General features: G+C 48.1%; 8 protein-coding genes across 8 annotated transcripts; 3 read left to right on the forward strand and 5 right to left on the reverse strand.

The window, feature by feature from the left end:
• Positions 1-93: 93 nt before the first annotated feature.
• On the forward strand, positions 94-1009 carry M430DRAFT_52490 (hypothetical protein; the record flags this gene model as incomplete). Its single annotated transcript, XM_024868301.1, has 2 exons — positions 94-288; positions 347-1009. The coding sequence occupies 2 exons, from the start codon at positions 94-96 to the stop codon at positions 1007-1009; spliced, it is 858 nt and encodes a 285-aa protein (XP_024719327.1).
• M430DRAFT_268012 (hypothetical protein) lies at positions 964-1683 on the forward strand. Its single transcript, XM_024865450.1, has one exon. It carries the CDS (start codon positions 1076-1078, stop codon positions 1619-1621), a length of 546 nt encoding a protein of 181 aa, XP_024719328.1. The 5' UTR covers positions 964-1075; the 3' UTR covers positions 1622-1683.
• A 1601-nt stretch (positions 1684-3284) lies between these two features.
• M430DRAFT_44117 (hypothetical protein) lies at positions 3285-4682 on the reverse strand (the record flags this gene model as incomplete). The annotated part of the gene is made up of 4 exons (XM_024867669.1): positions 3963-4682; positions 3894-3913; positions 3633-3827; positions 3285-3550 (listed from the first exon to the last, which is right to left on the reverse strand). Exons 1-4 carry the CDS (start codon positions 4193-4195, stop codon positions 3285-3287), a joined length of 714 nt encoding a protein of 237 aa, XP_024719329.1. The 5' UTR covers positions 4196-4682.
• A 22-nt stretch (positions 4683-4704) lies between these two features.
• On the reverse strand, positions 4705-5036 carry M430DRAFT_52491 (hypothetical protein; the record flags this gene model as incomplete). Its single annotated transcript, XM_024868302.1, has 3 exons — positions 4705-4745; positions 4801-4887; positions 4952-5036. The coding sequence occupies 3 exons, from the start codon at positions 5034-5036 to the stop codon at positions 4705-4707; spliced, it is 213 nt and encodes a 70-aa protein (XP_024719330.1).
• Positions 5037-7385: 2349 nt separating this feature from the next.
• Positions 7386-9711, forward strand: M430DRAFT_44119 (hypothetical protein). The gene is made up of 5 exons (XM_024867670.1): positions 7386-7530; positions 7581-8351; positions 8405-8620; positions 8675-8794; positions 8848-9711. The coding sequence occupies exons 1-5, from the start codon at positions 7508-7510 to the stop codon at positions 9701-9703; spliced, it is 1986 nt and encodes a 661-aa protein (XP_024719331.1). The 5' UTR covers positions 7386-7507; the 3' UTR covers positions 9704-9711.
• A 2787-nt stretch (positions 9712-12498) lies between these two features.
• On the reverse strand, positions 12499-12906 carry M430DRAFT_106035 (hypothetical protein; the record flags this gene model as incomplete). The annotated part of the gene is made up of 1 exon (XM_024861050.1): positions 12499-12906. A coding segment is annotated over one exon (408 nt), but the record flags the coding sequence as incomplete, so codon positions are not given.
• A 991-nt stretch (positions 12907-13897) lies between these two features.
• M430DRAFT_36386 (hypothetical protein) lies at positions 13898-14478 on the reverse strand. Its single transcript, XM_024866922.1, has one exon. The coding sequence runs from the start codon at positions 14444-14446 to the stop codon at positions 13967-13969; it is 480 nt and encodes a 159-aa protein (XP_024719333.1). The 5' UTR covers positions 14447-14478; the 3' UTR covers positions 13898-13966.
• A 2838-nt stretch (positions 14479-17316) lies between these two features.
• Positions 17317-17846, reverse strand: M430DRAFT_21249 (hypothetical protein; the record flags this gene model as incomplete). The annotated part of the gene is made up of 2 exons (XM_024864473.1): positions 17317-17472; positions 17550-17846. 2 exons carry the CDS (start codon positions 17844-17846, stop codon positions 17317-17319), a joined length of 453 nt encoding a protein of 150 aa, XP_024719334.1.
• Between the last annotated feature and the right edge of the window lie 448 nt (positions 17847-18294).

Genomic DNA, 18294 nt, shown 5'->3' on the forward strand with positions numbered 1-18294 from the left:
CCCGATCCGATAGATAAGGCTGATACTCCGTCCCTCAAATCCTCTCCTTTGAAGCTCTTCGCACACATCTCCACATCTTCACAACTTCAGAAGATGGAATCCCCTATACTCTCCATCCCAGTCGAGATCCTAATTCGCATCTTCGAATCCTGCGATGGCTTCCCGCAAGTCGTCGCACTTGCGTCAGCGTGCAAGCATACCCAGACGGTCTGGGTCACTAACTCACCAAAACTCATCTGGATCGTGGGCAGATCCCAGATTCGTTCATTTGATGATGCCCTGATGGCGGTAAGGATACATTCCCAGCCTACTCAGTACAGCTCCTCAGGCCTGACGAGATTCTCAGGTGCGAGCAACAGCCATCGTTCTCAAAGCTTACCAGGCGGGGGCCCTTCCACCAGCCGTCGTCGCAATCAACTCGCTGAGCGGGAAATCCAAGCTCCCAGACCTTGCCGAACTCAAAGAAGTCTTGAACATGCAGCACCTAGTCCGATGCATCGAGTACATTTTTCTTAACTCGAAATTCCACAAAAGGTACGAGACAAACTTATTCCCCTATATCAGGCGTGATAGGAATCCCGCAGCGCGACAGGGATTCCCATATTATTTGAAGGAAAATATCCTAGGTGCTGAGAACGCAAAAATCGATTCTTTCCGAGATGGCTTCTTTAGGGCCATGTATCGATTGCTGCTTGCTGGAGCAGTACTTGCTAGACCTTACATGGCACCCCTTTTCCAGGCCAGGGAGGAGGGGAACGCTAGATTCTTTTTCATTTGGGCGGATCGTCACTACTACTGGTCGGAGGAGATGGACCAGGTCGACGAAACTGATACTTCTCCAAAAGAAGTAGACTTTGACTATGTTCGTCAATTCCCTGTATATAACTTCGACGTCCCAGATTGGAGCAAGATCGGACAGTGGAGAAACCGAGAGTACGAGACTTGCTTTGGACCACTCGCTTCTTGGATCATCGAGGATGGAAGAATGAGAGAGCAGAATGAACCTTGAGATCCAAACGACACTGAGCCGGACTGGGCTGAGAACAGAGCAGATATTGGCGCAGTCAGGGAACTAATGCTTCTTTTGGTGGCTTATGATCACCTTGACGATTGTTTCACAGTAGCCGATCCTTCCTATCCTCCCCATCCTCCCTACTTGCAGAAACAAGGAAACAGGACCGTCTCCATTGTGCGATTCGGCGATTTCGCGGTTGAGGAAATTACTATGCCCGCAGCAGCTGAGGATCTAACAGACATACGCCTTTGGGCACAATTGCATCATCCTGCATTAGAGGACACAGTAGGGAAGGACATCAAGGATCAGATTGATGTTTTTACCATTATGGATGAACTCAACCGCCGGGACCTCGAGAGACCGAGAAATGATATCCCTTGGCGCGAGGAGCATCCAGGACCACCTCCAACGCTGGAATTGTGGCAATTTGCCCTCAGACATTACCTGAATCTGACATTCAAGCCGGGGACTTTTTGGATGCCCAGACACCGTGATTGTGTATGGTGGACAGAAGTGCGCAGAGGGGAGATTTTCTTTAATCCAAATTGGAATGTTGTGCAGAAGTACGAGCCTGGAGTTATCTCCTGGGATTACCGAAATTATTGAGTCTTTCAATTGGCGTCTTTGTTGCTGGAGGGGCCCCCTACTACCTACTGCATTCTGCGATGTTGATTCTTGGATGAATTGAATATTCAGGGAAGCGGTGAAAGACTTGCGCGGAAAGAAATGCTTATTGTGGAAGTAGGGTCAATTGTGAAGGGAAGTCGAGAACAGAGAGAAAGAAGAGGGACAGCGACTGGCACGAGAGGGAGAGTTCAATTATGGAAATTAAAGAGCGTATAGATTCGCTCGAGTTTGCTTTGGAGACCGAGGACCTACAACAGTAGGATTCGCTTGTGAACAGCGCCGACTTGGAAAACATACCCGGATGTACATTGCTTTTGATTTTGGTCACAGTTCTAATGTACAACCCGTCTTGGAAAGGTGCTATCAAACTCATCTGAATTGCGTGCTAGAGTTCTGGAGCCCGGCAAAGTAGTCGTGGATTATACTGCTCCTTGACTGATGCCTTGAGCACTGCATGTTATTACTTTTCATTCTGATCCGAGTCCAAACATATATTCTGAACAGAGGATTCATCCACTCCTCTCCCCCAAGATACTTGAATACTTCTGGTTACTTCTTCCTTTTGCTAACTAATACTTATTTAGAACAAGAAAAAGAAGTACTGAATTAACCTAAGCTTATATTCTTTCTGCATAACGACGAGAATACGGACACGTTTTCTAATATCTCATGGTCGAGCGAGCCACTGTGAGCCGCTGTCGAATCGTTCAAGCGCTCTTTAAAGTTAGGTAGTTACTAACATCTCCAAATTGAACAATTCATCTAGATTTTAAGGTATCTAAGCTAGGGGAATCTACCTAGATTGTTATAAGGGTTAGAAAGTCACTATATCTTTGACTATAATGCCGCTTCTCTAAAGGAAGCTAATACTTAATTAAGCCGTGTTAGTTCGCGAGACGTTACCCCTAATACTTCCTTGTCTTGGGGGATTAAGGGGGGCGAATTTGAAAAGCCGAGAGAAAAGGGTCGGTAGAGTTACATTACTGAGTAGCTTTACCGATTACAAGTAAGTTAGTATTTTAAGGCGTATCGTTTGTTCATGAAAGGTTTTGGGAATACTGTATGGTTTGAAAGTCAGTGTTCTATCTGCTGGAGTGGCTGGCATACCTATTGAGCAGTTGACGGTCGCGGAGTCAAGAGGTAACTAACTGCTACTGAGGACCTAGGGAAAACTGTACAATACAACGATATCTGGGATGAAAATGTAACCTCGGTCAGCGTCGGTACGATATCACTAGATGATCGGTCAAGGTTGTTGCAGTCAGATGGTATCTCTATATCTATGGTTTGTGGCTTCGAAGGTGCTGGCGAAGGAAATCGTCCCTTGGCACTCTGGACACTGCAATGACTCCTGAACCATGATCAAGAGGGGAGTATGATTTCGGAGAGTGCGGACGGAGTTTGGCGGGTGGTCTACGTTAGGGGTTAGACTTCTGCGCAAGATAGCGCTTGCGCTTCTTGTATATTGGGTTGTTAGGTAGATGAGGATGATCGTTTTTGCTTAGCAGGACGTCTGGACGTGGTTCCTTATCCACGTTGATCGACACGGGATTGCTGTTAAACTCGTCGTCACTGAGATTACTGCTATGGCTCCCTAACTTCTCCTGACTCGGCTCTGGAGATGGATCGTGGGTGGCCAGCCTTAAGCTTTCATCTGGCGCAAGGGATTGGACGTCGAAAGTTTTGGTTCAGAGTGCCGCAAGCGCTCCGCTGCCTCGAGTAAGTCATCAATATCGTGCCATACATTGGAATTGGGAGGGGCCAGGGTTGCTGAGTCGATGTCGGTCTCTAGGCTATCGAGAAGGCCCTCCTTATCTGCCGCTGCACTTTCAGCACGAAGACCATGTGTCGTCGACTTCAGCTTTAGAGGCACTTGAGTCGTCATCGCCAGCAGCACAATTGGATCTCCTATACTATGTTAGAAAAACTGGTCGTCTGTTTTCACGATAGAGGATAGAGAGCGTGCTTACCTGGACTACCGCTTGGGTACCACCTGGCGCTGACCCGTTATCATCAAGAGAGCCGCCTCTCTCACTTGTAGTTCTATCCCTAACTTCGAAGATTGCTTTATTTAGGGGCTGGTCCTCCGCTGCAAAGCTCTCCTTCTGTAGCGTGGTATATAGCAGTTGTTCGATGAAGGGAAGCTCGCAGTCGTCGTCGTTTTCGTCGGTGACCATATCGTTCACTGCTCTCAGATGTCCAAGGTTGGTTACAATTGCTACCAGCCAAACATCTCGAGCTCAGAACTTACTTCGAATTCCAAGATCGTCACTCCCACAATCGTCAGCTGCTGCTGATTGCGGCGTGCTGCGTTCTGCACAACTCGGATTGATGCTTGTCGAAGATGCTGATTGGCTTCGAGGCAGGTTTCCGGCGGCTTGTTACGTTCTTGGAACGCGGAGCAGTTGGTACATAGGTACATGGTTTGAAGGCAAACGTGGCCATCTTGAGCGCGTGGAAATAATTGTAGTATTCAAGAAATGCTCTGCTTGCTGCTGGCTGTGGAAACTGGACTGTAGAAAGATAGCAGGTGGGGGGGAAATCAGGACTCATGTAGGCTTCTCGCACTGCCCTCGCAGAACAGAAATACCCTCTGGGCCCATTCTCCCCTCTTCTGACGTCCCCACCGTCCAAAATGCCTTGGCGTCAATGCCGCCCCTCATGCACACCGAGATCTGGGGTTACTTCACTGGAATCGTCCAAGTCAAATAGACAGCCCCTTGAGGTATTGAGAAGCAAAGCGTACATAGGAACTTGAAGATGTGTCGATATGTCCATGCACAGGAAGGGTTCCGGTGCTCTGCCAACTAGGCCAAGAGAACTCTTATACAATTGCAGCGGGTGTGAGCCCGTATCAGATATTAGATGGATGTCTCGTCCGCCTTCCACGTCTATCGAAGGCTGCTAAGCCCTCACGTTTATGCATTGACCCAATTGCCCCTACTTCCAAGAAACTCCCGATATGAATTTTCCACTCGTTCTGTCGATTATGACTGCAAATTGACCCTTTTTATCCTCGCCCTTCGCCCATGCTTCCACGCCCCCGCATCGAGATCAATCGTTTATGCGCCACCGACTAGGACATTGTTCAAGGGAATGTGGACTATTGCGAGGTTAGCTGATGCGCTTTCGATCGAGCGGGAAAAGGGAGACCTTACTGAGCTTTACGAAGAAGCCGACGGCACCCATGATGAGGAAACCTACACCAACGGCCTGGGAGATCTTGATAAACTCCTTTCGGTCAGCTGTAGTCAGATTTATATTAGCACTCTAGCCCATTGACAGCATTGGCCCTCGGGAAAGACTCACGCTTCTGGCTTCTGTTGATGAACTGCATGCCATCTTTCAAGAACTCGCGCGGCACGTCGAGGATTTCTTGCACTTGGTCTGCCATGGCGAAGAATTTGCAGTGGCCGATTGGACAGCTTCGCAAAGGAAAGAATGAGCGTTCTTCTTTTCAGGATGGTTGAGAATGCGCTCGAGGAAGCGTGAATGCAGCGCGTCGTGAATAAGAAGTTGTAACCGTTCTACCAAATGCCACCTCGCCTCAACTTGACTCCCGGCTAAATCAACATCTCAGGGGTGTTTTCCGGAGTACACCTATCAACGGGCTACCTAAGCGAGGCCGACGATTAGCCATTGAGCCCCTCCATCTCCCTAGAACTTCAATCAACTCCTCCTGTCTTACCAGAATGGCCGAACAAACCAAATTCCTGTCTGCTATACCTCAATTTCTGAATTTTGATATCCTAGGGCCTATCCAAGACGTCCGGGACTCTCGATCCAAAAAATCCTCTGTACTAACCTGAACCACAACATGTTAATATCAAAGCTCTTATTAAGCTTTACGAGGTGGAAAAATCGACGGTATCCAGGAGGTCTGGGTAGGAGAAGGCAAAGTTGTCACTAAAGAAGAAGCAAGAAATCGTAGTGGTTGGGCCTGGTGTGAAGTACGTGTATTTATTCTCAATTTCCCCGCCTAATTCCTTGCTTTTGAAAGAATTGATCTAACAAACAGATAAATCACAGGGAATGCGTTTTCAGTATGCTCAAAGCTAGAAAAACATGACAAAAAAATGAACGAAACGCTCTGGAAAGAGGCCTCAAGACCACTGTTTAAATGAAGAAGGAATACAATGGGAGCTCCTCCCGCGATCAGGTTGATGATACCTTGAGTGATCATGGAGACATCGTCGTCGGCGTCATCCGGATACCATCTAGAAAGCTACTTCCTGGAACCAGAAACAGTGAGATTACTGCAGAATGTGACATTATGTGTAATTGCTACAACACCGTGACCAGAGAGCAATATGGCACTGCCAGTGGAGCAGCGGCTCGGCAGCCAGCCCGGCCACGTCAAATTGCAGCCCGTTAACTGATATATTGCTAGATTCAAACCGATACTGGCCTGAGTTTGATCAGTACGCTGGCGGGGAGATCGATTAATGGACAAAAGTTCTGAACAGGTCGCAGTAGCCTTGGGAAACAGGAAGTAGAGAGGGGAAGGAGAGGGGCAAACGACCGTCCAACTCCGAGGGCCTGAACTTGAGCATCAACTTGACGCAGCTTTGAGGAAGCAGCTTAACCTTCAGAGGAAATATGTATCCAGGTTGTATCAACAGAGAAGATAGTGAGTTGGGAATGGAACGGGGTAAGATCTACATGTTGCCCCGCAACGCTCCTTGACCTTTCAAGGCAAACTGATCTGATATCCTTGCTAATCCGTGATCGGCCGATCTCCATGATCCATCTACGAAGACCCTTTAACGCGCCCTGGACGCAACATGACTGAATGGCTCTGCGAAGGAGTACCTGGCGATCAACAAAGCACAACATTGGAGATCCCGCTGCTCCTGCAACTGGGTCCCTGGTGTGCGTGGAGCATATGGTCCCCTATGGTCATGCCATCCACGTCTTGGTGGAGTTTAGAGTTTGAGACTGATCGAACAGATTTGCCCGGTCGCCTCTTCTCACGTCATTGGAGACACCGCCTCAGTCCGCCTGTGCCACAGGTGGCTAGAACGCATTCAGCCTCACCCATTTTCGGTATAGCGGTGCGCTAACTACCAAGATAAGGCTGATCAAGGCCTGATAAAGCCACACCCATGACAACAGTTGACGATCTAATCCTCAGTCCACCCCTTTACCACTCAACCACTTTGCCCACTCCCGACTGTCAATTCCACGCTGCGGGGCAAGCAGAGCATAACAGTTCACCAAGCGATCTAGTGATCTAGTCCAGCCTCAGATCTGACAATTCTCCGGCTTTGCTCTTTTCCCGTTGGCCAATAGGCAGAGAGCAAGGTGAGAGGCCAGAGCAACGCGGTTCTTTAGTAGAGATCGCCGGCAATCTGTGCAGACCAATCATTTCCCTGCTTCCTCACACAATTCAAAGCCGAGGTCCCTGGGAGCGGCGTTCTCCCCATTTTTCTCACTCTTCTTGGCGTGATAATAGCCTTTGTTCAGCTTCTAAGTTCTAGCTTAATAGGCGTTTGCTCCTCATGAATGACGTTTGCGCGGAGTGCCCTGCCCGAGGTGGCCTCGTGCTCCATTACAGCATTGCGGCAATCCCCCTTGCGGTTCAACCCCATTCCGTGGTTGGTATAGGATTGAGAGGAGAAGCTCCCGAGATGGAGTTGAGCTTACGCCACAACGACATCATCGCTATTTCCACTTCCCCTCACCATCCTGTTCCTTGCACCAGGTGCAAAGTACAAGTATATTTAAACTCTCTCTCCTCCTGCGATCAATTATCTCGAATTTTTCAACTCAAGTGATATTCACACAAGATACCATCAAGATACCCCAATTCTATGTTTCCTCCACTAATAGCGTTTCTACTTGGCAACTAGTACTACCTAAACCATGGAGAAATTCAAGAAGATCATGTATGCTGCTTACTATTACCCCTTTGCATTTCAAGATTTAACTTTCATAGTTCCCATCACAAGAAATCAGACGATGGGAGTCTTTACGAGAATGGCGAGCGCCTGAGTGATGAAGGAAGCCATCCCCGTGATTATGTCGAAAGAGACAATGCGTCTGGCACTGGGAATCGATTCACCACTGGGGAGGGCAATACTTCGAGACACTTAGACTCGGGTAAGAATACTACCACCGGAACCAGTACCACCAGGCCTCAAAACACTGGTGTCTCATCAGGAACAACGACGTCTGAAACATATCCGGCCCAAGTAGCTGGCTCTGGTGCTGGAGAGGGAGGCAAGCTTAGCTCCAGCACTGGTGCCACTACCACTTCGACAAGTAAGCACACCGGCAATAATCGTCTTGGCCGTGAACCTTCTGAAGGAGGAACAGCCGGTGGCGGATATCTCCACCGGCAAAATACGCGTGAGAACCTTAGAAAGGATGCTGGATACGACACGAATTCTACAAGCCAGTCCTCAGGACAGCACATCGGGAAAGATGCTACCACTGCAGGAACTATCGGGACAACTGCAGGTGGGGTTCACGATCACTACAAAACAGGGCGTCCGACCCCAATCTTCACTGATATTGGGGGACCCCATAAAACGTACACTGCCAACAGACTGGATCCATCGATCGATACATCCGGCAAGGTTGAGCTCGAGGATGCTCACCACCACTCGCCCACACATGGTGGTGGGGACAAATCTGCGGATGAATTTCATCACCTCAAAAGTGATACTCCTGTTAGTGTGAGCAGAGGTGGTAGTCTTGCTGGGAGGTGAGTTCCTGAAGACGGATGAATTGAGTCGATCAAGTAACTGATTTTCGCAGTGAACGCAGCAGCAAGCGAGACCTCGGTGTTGCGTCAACCACAGGAATCTCTACCACCACTAGCAAGGGTAGTACACCAGATATTCTTGACACCACGGGCACTTATGCCACAACTGGTTATAATGCTACAGGCACCCATAAAACAACCAGCTCATCCGACAAAGATCTAGGTATAGATAGAGCTACTAGCACTAGTAATGCTGGTCTCGCCGAGCCGTAAGTCGACTGCGTGAAACGGAGTCGTGAAGAAAGTTGCTGATTCTTTCAAAGTGAACTTCGCAAGCCTGAATCTGAACGAGCAACTGGCGTTGCCTCAACCACTGGCGAATCTGGCCGCCACGTGGGAAGTGAGACAGCAGGAAGTACAGGCAGAGCTAGTTCTGCAGAGCAGTAAGTGATCTCAAAACCTATGTATGTGAAAGTCGTTCTGACGATTATATTAGTGAGTACAAGAAGCTTGAAAAGGGTGATAGTGCATCGACCGGGCCAGCTCCCCACACGGCAGGGCCGCATAAGCACGATTGGATGAATAAGCTCGACCCTAGGGTGCATTCCAAACTAGAACCCGAACAAACAACCAGCAGTGGGGCATCAGCAGATAAGACCACATCTGGCACAAGTTACAGAAAAGATAGCGATTACGCAGGGGATTCCGACGGTGCTAGCGGTACTGGGTATGAGGCTGATAAACATCGACACAAGAAGACAGACTCTGGAGTTGCAGGGATTTCACCCAGTGACAATAAGGCAAACTCGACACTAGAAAGTGGCCGATCAAAGGAACAGAGCTATAGCAGAGATGCGGCCGCGGTTGGAGGTGGGGGAGAGTACGAGAATGACAAGCCGCAGCGTGTTTTCCCGTTAACAGGAAAGCCAGCCACATCCGAGGACTATAAATCAAGTACCACCGATCTCCCAGTTCGGACTGGTCATGATAATTATGGACGTGATGCAACAGGAGGAGCCGGCGGGGTTGGAGTCGCTGATTATGGATATAACAAGCATGAAGGCGTTGGCTCTTCAGGGGCCGATCCCGTTAGTGGTCCCGGCCATGAACAGCGCAAGCACCAAGGCAAAGAGGAGCCGTACGTCCTGAAAAATAGCTACCCCAACGAATCCAAGACCGCGAGCGACGAATCTGGAAAACCAATCTCTGGTACGACCGACAAGTATGGAAAAGAAGATCTGAGTAGCGACTTCAAGGACACCAGTCCTACCGGCGCACAGGACTTTCTCAAACAGGAATCCCGAAACCTGGGTACAACGGTACTGAATCATGACGGTCTCAAGAAGTTGTAAGGAGGAGGAGGCTATTTGATAATGCGATTGGTGGGAGTGTACTTTAAACGGTGTTATGGTGGTATGTATGAGTGGAAAATGGAATAATAATACGGGGTTTAGGACGGGCAGGTTATTATTTTTACTTGTACTTTATTATGTTACTACCTAGTTATGCGTTTGGAGCCTTCGGACTACGTCTAATAATGAATAGTTCATGACTTGAAACTTGTCATGGAAGTTCTATGTATAAGTGCAGTGAAAATGAGCCATATCCAACCCTGCCCAACTATATAAGATACATAAGAATAGTATTCGACTGGCTGTCTCGGCTAAGAACCTAAGAACCACGAGCGACTCACCTGTCACTCCAAAAGCCTGCACTCGGATATCCTTAGATTCCCCCAAAATCAAGGATAACCGGACTAAATGCCTGATTCTAGAGTCTTTTTAAATACTCTGTTCGACTAAGTACAGTTTGCGGAATATAAAACATTAGTAGTTGAGGATCGAGAGGAAGATATGAAAAACTGGAGACGGCCCTAAGCGAGCGAGAAAAGGGGGGGTAGATCACGTGAGCGCGTTTATTGCCTCAGGGCTTACGTAAGGTAAGGTAAGTAACAAGACCAGAGAGCAAAGCAAACCTTTAAACTTTAAGTTTGAACTTTGCCTGGACGTCTGCCTGTCCCGACTTCGAATAGCTTCGAATATGAATAGCCTCAGATTTAGATTCTCTTTCTGCTATGACGTGCGGATCGTTCAAGCCCTTTCGAACGTTTTTTTGTTTTTGTTTGGGGAGGGGGGGTCACGTCAAGAGCAGTCTTGCATTGTCATTGTAGCATTTTAATTTCTATTCTATCTTTAGCTTTAAAGTACACAATGCTCGGCCGATATATGATATATCATCAAATCGAAGAAGTCATTCAACTCAATTTGCTGTAGTGTTTGACATCCTCCGTTAAATCTTACGCTCGAAAGCCTTTCACAAACTTCACAATCAGACCTGGAAATCGAGGATCTTGTAGCTTTTTCTGTTTTGATGATTTTTTTGCTTGTTATTCTTCGTCTGCTTTTTGGGAGGAACTCTTAGTGCCGGAAGCTTTGCCTTGAAAGTGGATGTAGAGGATCCTTGTCTGCTTATAGTGCGCGGGAGAAGTTGGAGAGCTTTATAAAGGGATTTGATTCCTTGATGTTGTATTTGATAATACTTTGTTAGTGCCTGGATGTATCACAAATGACTCAAATGATGGTACGATAAGCAGGACCTATTGTCACTTGTCAGTCCTCGACTCCTCCTTAGACCTTATAAGTATAAACACTACCTGAGGAGTGTTTTTGGTGGGCAACAGAGTTTGACAATCTTTAATTCAACAGATTTAGTCCAAGGCGGAGCAAGTTTTCAGTTGCTTGATACCCAATTCCTCTCCCACCTCCTAGGCCCAAAGGCTGGACTATCTAGACATAAAAGCGAACACTTCTAAGTAGCAGAATGCATCTCCCTCTCATCACTCAAGCCAAAAACTCGCTAATCTAGCATTCGCATACTTGAAAAGGTCTCTAAGAAGGTTCCCATTAATCCAAAACATCACCACTCCGCGTCTTGACGCAATTCCTTCCTTCCAATTCAACAGGAGCATCTCCAGCTTAAACCTTTGAGTATAAGTCAACCATTCGACGGATATCAGGAGGAAATCGTTAGACCGGTCTTCACCCTCTGTCGCGACGAAGCTGTACTCCCCGTCCATGTGCCAGAATACGGAGATCCTTTCATCGCCGCTTAGTTCGTCGGGAAGGGAGAATCGAGGGGCTTTGCCACGCTCGCCGGGCCATAACGAGACGTCTGTTATAGTGACCGGTAGAGTTAGGAGAATCCCCGTGATATCAAGACTGCTGGCTGCGATGTCCGAGATTTCAATGTTACATTGGCGCGAGAGACGAGAAGATATCGGAGTCTCGGCCTGACTCTGACTATGTAGGCGCTGATATAGGCCGCGGACATCAGCTATGATTTCTTCCGTCTCTTCGCTCTCATTTTCATCGCTCCAGTTTTCTGGTGGTGTAGCTTCGGCTTCTGTCACGGTATCTAGAGGGATCTCTTGTCCCTCCCTTGTCCTTACACGCAGTGGTGGTTGAAGCCTTTGTTGCTTTGCATCGTCACTACCCACCCAATAATATATTCCGCCTTCTAATTTCCACGCCGCCCAGCTCCAGCTAGGAAACCCGGCATCGGCACGACGCCTTGCTCTTTGACGAGCATCTCTCACCAGCTGAAGTCGTTCTGGTACTTCTTGGAGCCATAACAGAGACTGGCGGAAACGTACTATGGGTAGCCCATAGAAGAACCCTTCTGGGAATACCTTCTTTTGCATCTGCCGGAGAAGGGCAGATACCGCATTCAGAGAATCCGAGTCCTTGGTTAGGTTCCGACTGGCGTAGTTACTGATGACACGGCTGTAAAGGCTTATCTTCTCATTATAAACTCTATACTGCTGATCAACAAGCGGGTCCCTAAGTGGATGTGGGCCAGGCTTGCGGTCTTGTACAAAACCTTCAGGGTCGTGGCGAGATTCACAGCACTCTAGCTCGTTGCAGACGAAATACGTCTGATATTTGGTGAAGATGAGAAGTCGTTGTGAAAGCAAGGCTTCTTGGTATGTCCACGCCCGATGCATCCACGGTGAGTATTTTAGTTGCTCATCTAATGTGGGCAATTTGGAAACTAAACGGGTGTCGCCAAAATCCACGAACATCTGTGGATTCCTCTCTGCTTCTCGATCCACTCCCGGTAGTCCACTGTCCGCATCTGTACCGTCGAGGGCGACGATGGTGGCAAATGCGCCTTGGTAGATGAGATCCATTAACTCGATTTGATTTGATTTCTCGGTCAAATTAGACTGATCAATGCAAATCGAGTCGACCCAAAGATATCGTTTCCCAAGCTCGTTCACGGCTGTCATAGCATTGCTAATGGTTCGAGGAAGATTCTCTGGTAATGCTTTGGTCTTACTGATAGTTTGCTGGGGCGTGCTGCCCCATACATAGCTTAGAGCAATATAATCGCATCCCTGGCCATCTGCAGATGGATATTGAACCAGTCGCCGAGTATGGACGTCGAGCAAGGTAATTGAGCGTAGGCCACTCGAGCATTGAGGTTGGCATCTCGGATGATTCTGCGAGCAATAACTCAACCATTCATCTATGGTGTTGTAATTTGGTCGTGCCATGACACGCCTGACATCATTGTCTTGTAGACGTGAGCCGGAGGGGCGTAAAGGTCCAAAGGCATCGCGCCGCCAATGTAAATGCCCTTCACTGTCGGGTAGGCCTATGGACCACATGTCGTGTTCTTCACTTGTACATCGGAAGATCCAACGCCCTTCCCTCTGAAACCAAGATTTCTCCCAGGTGTCGTTTGCCCAAGGCCCAAGTTGCTGCAGCCGTGGAGCCTTCAGCCTGACCCAGTAGTTTGTCACTTGATCCAAGGTCGAGCACGAGCTACAGTCCTGGGATATCGATTTGCTAGGGTCGATGATGAGCCGTTGTACAAAGATGGCAGACGTGTCTTCGCCTTGCGCACGATTGATGGGTCGGCCAAGGGATACCAAGAGACTGGGTATTCCAAGCTCAATGCACCTCGAGCATTCGGAAGTCCCTTGCGCTGCCTTGCTTGCCAGTTGAATCTCTGGTGTGGGCACATCATTTGTGGTAATGCTAGAGAGGTCTCTCTTTTCGAGTGGCATTTTTATGTCTGCTCAAGAGGAGTTGATTGCTCAAGAATTTATCGAAGCTAATCTCGTCACGAAATCAACATCAATCAAAGGCACACTTCAGAGATGAATCCTATGGTAAAAGACACGCGCTGAGACAATGTGCTTGCTTAGCGAGGCAACCTCGCAAAATCATCGTATACCAATGTCAGGCTGTCAGCATGTAGAAATGAGATTAGCTTACATCATTTTAAGAGCGAGTTAGAATATGAGGTGCAGTTTGCTATTGATGGAACGACGAGTCAGCCTGGTGCAAGATATAGGAAGGTAGAGGACAAATTCTCTGTTCATTTTGCAGGGCGGAAATCCATAGAGCAGGTGAAGTACTCGAGCAGCATGAGCGGCACAGCGTGTAGAGTAGCCTTTTGGTGATCATCCTCCAAAATGGTCATCCCTACATGTTTGTATCATCCAAGGGACTATAGCCCTGTATTGGCACCATGCGAATGCTCATGCCAATCAATTGAAGCGGAGCTAGCTAGAGAAGACGTTACAGAATTCGATGACTTTCAAGCGACTACAGACCTGTCTTGAGTTCCGCAAACAACTCGTCTATATCGTCGTCAAACAGGGAGAAACCACTTTCGTTTGATTCTAAGTCGAGCCCGCGCCGTGACTGTTTCAGTGGACCGAAAACGACATTGGTTTCCTCCTCAGGACGCACCACCAGCCGGACCTCCTTCGCCTTGCAGACCCGTTTTATGTCCTCGAGAACGACTTCGATCGGCGTCACGTACGAAACAAAGGTCTGATTCTTGCCACCCCACAGCATGCCAGAAACGTAGCCATCACAGTCCCAGACAAATGCTCCGGAGTCTCCAGGTTTACTAAAGGAGGAGTCGTAGCGGCGGCGCACATTGTTGTCCTTGACCATCCATTCGTCCGAAACCATGCCATTTTGGTCCTGATAGTTTGACTGGATACCGGATGCTATGCCACAGGTGTAGTGACTGGTCCTACCAAACTTCCAGACGGCATAGTACTTTCCGTCGGTCATCTCTATGGTCTCTTGGCGGTTTTTCACCTCGGCCCAAGTGAGAGCCCTTCCGAGATGAGAAGGCATATCACGAATCGTTTTCTTCTCATCGTGTCCCAGTTTCATTGCAGATTTAAAATAACTATTTCCTTTGCACGTCCTCTGTAGGCTGTAAGGATGGAGCTAGTGATGAAGGTCAGGCACTTGAGTCAGGACATCCTTTTCCATGGAATGACATACCTGGTTGACGAGCTTCTTGGTGTCTACGATGCGGTTTGGGTTATGGGGCTCAATTAATGCCCAGTCTAGACGATGCCGGCGACCTTTTTGCGCCTGCTCATCAACTCGAATGCCCGAGCTTCTCCATACCCGGCCGAAAACGATGCCATTTGCCTGTCGTTTCTTGTGGTGATCTAACACTTGCTCGTAGTATTTGACAAGGTGTTCATCAAGGGGATGGGGAGTTTCCAGCTCTTGGTCAATTTGGCGCTCGAGATCTGCTATTCTTGCCTCAAGATCTTTTTCTGAAGGCTGCATTATGGTAATTTGTGCAGTTTCGGGTTCGTCGTCTGCTGAATATGCCGATTTCTTGTCCCCGAAGACGACATGGCTGTTCGTCAATGCGTAGCATTTACCATCCACTAATACATAACCCCCAAGCGTACCAGTTGCGGAGAAAATATCCGCATGGTCTCGAGATATCGCTAGCGAAGACCCAACAAGGGGATAGTCTTCTGTCCGAGGAATCGGTCCTGTGTCATTGTCGGCGAATTCTACCTGACTTCCTTCCATGATTTCGGCATCGATGTCGTGAAGATCTTCCCTATATACAGTCTCAGTACATTGCTCAAATATGGACAAGAAACGAGAAAGGGAATTACCTTTCGCATTCACGATGTATCTCATCAACTATTCGTTGTGCTTCAGTCGGAGATACAATGTCCTTCTCAACGGTAATCAGGACCACGACCGGGTTGTTCACCGCCTCCTCATCGTACCCTATCCGCAGATAATCCACGGATATCCATTTCTTTGGGCTCATAGTATCAAGAATTGCGAGAATAGAGTCCCTCAGGCCATTGTCGAGTTTTTGCGAGAGAGAGTGGGCTGAGTGGCCAGTTATGACGAAGGACAGCTTGCGTGCAGGTCCAGGAGGTGGAAATGTGAGGGTGTTGTAGGAGCCAGTGGGCTGGGTCCAGGTGGCTCTGCTACTTCTCGCCAGCAGTTTCGGATTGCCAGGAAAGCCTGCATAGTACTCTGTCCAGTCGGGAGGAAGCTGCTGAGCAGTCTGCGGCGATTGCTGTGCCATATCTTCTGGGCTCTCGTTCTTCTTTTACTCGGGTGATTCCTCTCTGGATGTAGTGGTGAGGGCAGTACTAGCACTGGTGTTTGTCTTGGTACTAGTATTGCTGTTTGCAGTCGAATTTGAGGTCGAACTCTCATCAGTCGAGGACAGCTTCCGTCGCGATGGGCTTGGAATGGGGAGGTTTAGGCTCGCAGGTCTTTCCTTGAATCCATGTTAGCAGGTAGACAAGGACTCGAAAGGACACTGGGGTTGGATTCGATTGAAGTCGATTGAACTCAATCTGCTTTCAATCTGTGCTCAATGAGAGTACAATCTGTTTTCGATCTGTACTCGATCTGTACTCAATCTCTACACAATCTGTAACTTCAACAAGATGACACAACCAAGCAATTGCTCAGAAAGTCGAGTTAGGAGAGACGTTTTCACGGAATCAGATAACTGAGGAGAAAAGAGGAAGAAAGGAGCAGAAACGCAAAGATACAGGAAAGAGAAGGGAATAGCATGGCCAACCGACGGAAAGGGAAGTCGCACCTCACTCGGTATGGTCGTTAGTTCCCAAGATGGAAAGACCACTGAGGAGAACTCGAGAAGAATGTTTGATGAGAGTCGGAGTAGAGGAGTAGAGGAGTAGAGGAGTAGAGGAGTAGAGGAGTAGAGGAGTAGAGGAGTAGAGGGGCAGATCGAACCCTACTTAAATAAAATATGTAAATTCACCGCGTGATTCACGAGTTGGCTTTTGGACTGGGCGTAGGGCTAACCAGGAGATTTCCTCGGGACCCTGATCGTTACCGATGCGGCTCTTCCACGAAAATGTTCATGCGGCTGAAGTAGTGCTGTCTGTACCCATCCAGGTATGAAGAGAGCTTTTATAACACAATCAATTACGAACATATTGATATCGTGATGGCAATCGCTTACATATTCCTAAAACTAATTACTACCTTAGGAATTTTGCCTATAAAGACGTAGGAATCCAGTCAAACCTTTATAAATCAAACTATTAGTAGCTCCTCTCCTAGAACATTTCGTAACAGGTCCTGCCCGAGTTGCGCTTATTAGGGGCGCGGAATAAGCGCTACTCTTACTCAAGAGCGAGTCTATTAAAGGACTTGGCAATAGAAGATTTCGGTAACTAGTAGCTAGGTAGGTAAATAGGGTGTTAGATATCCGATCCCACACCCAACAAGCATCGAACCAGACGGGACCCCGTATCAGCCACTAAGACCATCGAACCACCGTCACCGACCCTGAGAATCCGAGGAGGCAGACGAACAAGGGGAGGACGGACGAGATGGAGAGGAAATGGTAGTAGAGGATTGAGAAGAAGTAGTGCTGGAACAAGACGAGGACAACCGCGTCGTGGAGGATTAAGGGGAAAGGGCCTGCGCTATCAGGGGTGATAGCCACAAAGGAGGGGCGAGTGTAGGTAGGTAGTTAAGATGATTGTTATATTCAATGATCATTGTCAAATTTATGACTTACCTATTGTCAAATTCATCGCTCATTGTCAAATTTATCACTTATTGTCAGATTCATTAATCATTGTCGACAATTTATTCTTAACAGTCAAATCACCTCAGCCTTCTCAGCCCGCGTCGATGCCCTCCTTGCACTTCTCGGTGATGCTTGGTAGATCGTCTGCCGTGATCGGCGGGACTTCCATACTCGAGAGGTTTGCGTTGATTTCTGCCAGGTCGGCAAGCTCTCCGGAGTCATATTTTACCGTGAAAGTGTTGATCGTCTCGTCAACAGACTTAGTGACGACCCGATTGGAATGAAGCAGGCGTATGGCTCGTTAGTATTGTCCGGGTTGGTGACAGTCTGCAACAGGGTGAAGGCCGGATTCTGCGAGAAGTTGTCGAGCCGATACTTCAATCCATGATGGATGTTCAGAGCAGAGCCGTCAACGTTGCTCGTCAAGGCGACGCAAGCATTAGGTCGTCTGTACAAGCTTTTGGCGGGGAAGGGATTGTCACGTCCGATCGGCTTGTCTGACAAGCATTCATGGAGATAGCTTTTATTCTTCTCGTCAATATCCACTGGAGCTAGCCGAAGCGGGTCGTACGGCTTCGTTGGTCGGGGGGCTTTAGTCTTGTTCTTCTCTCCCTTCGGCATCTTGTTTTCGACTGAGGCAAGGTCGGATAATGTTGTCAAAGCTGCGTTGCACTCGACCTGTTGACACTCTGGGTGGCGATACCTTGTAGCAATCTGCCTTCGATCTGTCTTTTCGATCTGTCTGCTGTTAGCAATCTGTAAGAAAAACAATCTGTACGGAAAAATATAGATAGATAGAGAGAGAAAACAGAACTAAGCAATTGCTTAGACTCTAGGTGGCGATACTTTGTCGCAATCTGCCTTCGATCTGTCTTTTCGATCTGTCTACTGTTAGCAATCTGTAAGAAAAACAATCTGTACGGAAAAATATAGATAGATAGAGAGAGAAAACAGAACCAAGCAATTGCTCAGACTCTAGGTAGCGATACCCTGTCGCAATCTGCCTTCGATCTGCCTTCGATCTGTTTGCTGTCAGCAATCTGTAAGAAAAACAATCCGTACGGAAAAA

This window comes from Amorphotheca resinae, assembly GCF_003019875.1.
Source record: "Amorphotheca resinae ATCC 22711 unplaced genomic scaffold M430scaffold_9, whole genome shotgun sequence".
In the NCBI taxonomy this organism is placed as follows: domain Eukaryota; kingdom Fungi; phylum Ascomycota; class Leotiomycetes; order Helotiales; family Amorphothecaceae; genus Amorphotheca; species Amorphotheca resinae.

Excerpts from the sequence above, each read along its gene's own strand:
- M430DRAFT_268012 (XM_024865450.1), top strand. The coding sequence starts at position 1,076 with ATGCTTCTTTTGGTGGCTTATGATCACCTTGACGATTGTTTCACAGTA.
- M430DRAFT_44119 (XM_024867670.1), top strand. The coding sequence starts at position 7,508 with ATGGAGAAATTCAAGAAGATCAT. Across the intron at positions 7,531-7,580 it reads GAGAAATTCAAGAAGATCAT|TTCCCATCACAAGAAATCAG; the intron begins GTATGCTGCTTA and ends TAACTTTCATAG. Across the intron at positions 8,621-8,674 it reads AATGCTGGTCTCGCCGAGCC|TGAACTTCGCAAGCCTGAAT; the intron begins GTAAGTCGACTG and ends ATTCTTTCAAAG.
- M430DRAFT_36386 (XM_024866922.1), bottom strand. The coding sequence starts at position 14,446 with ATGACCGACGGAAAGTACTATGCCGTCTGGAAGTTTGGTAGGACCAGT.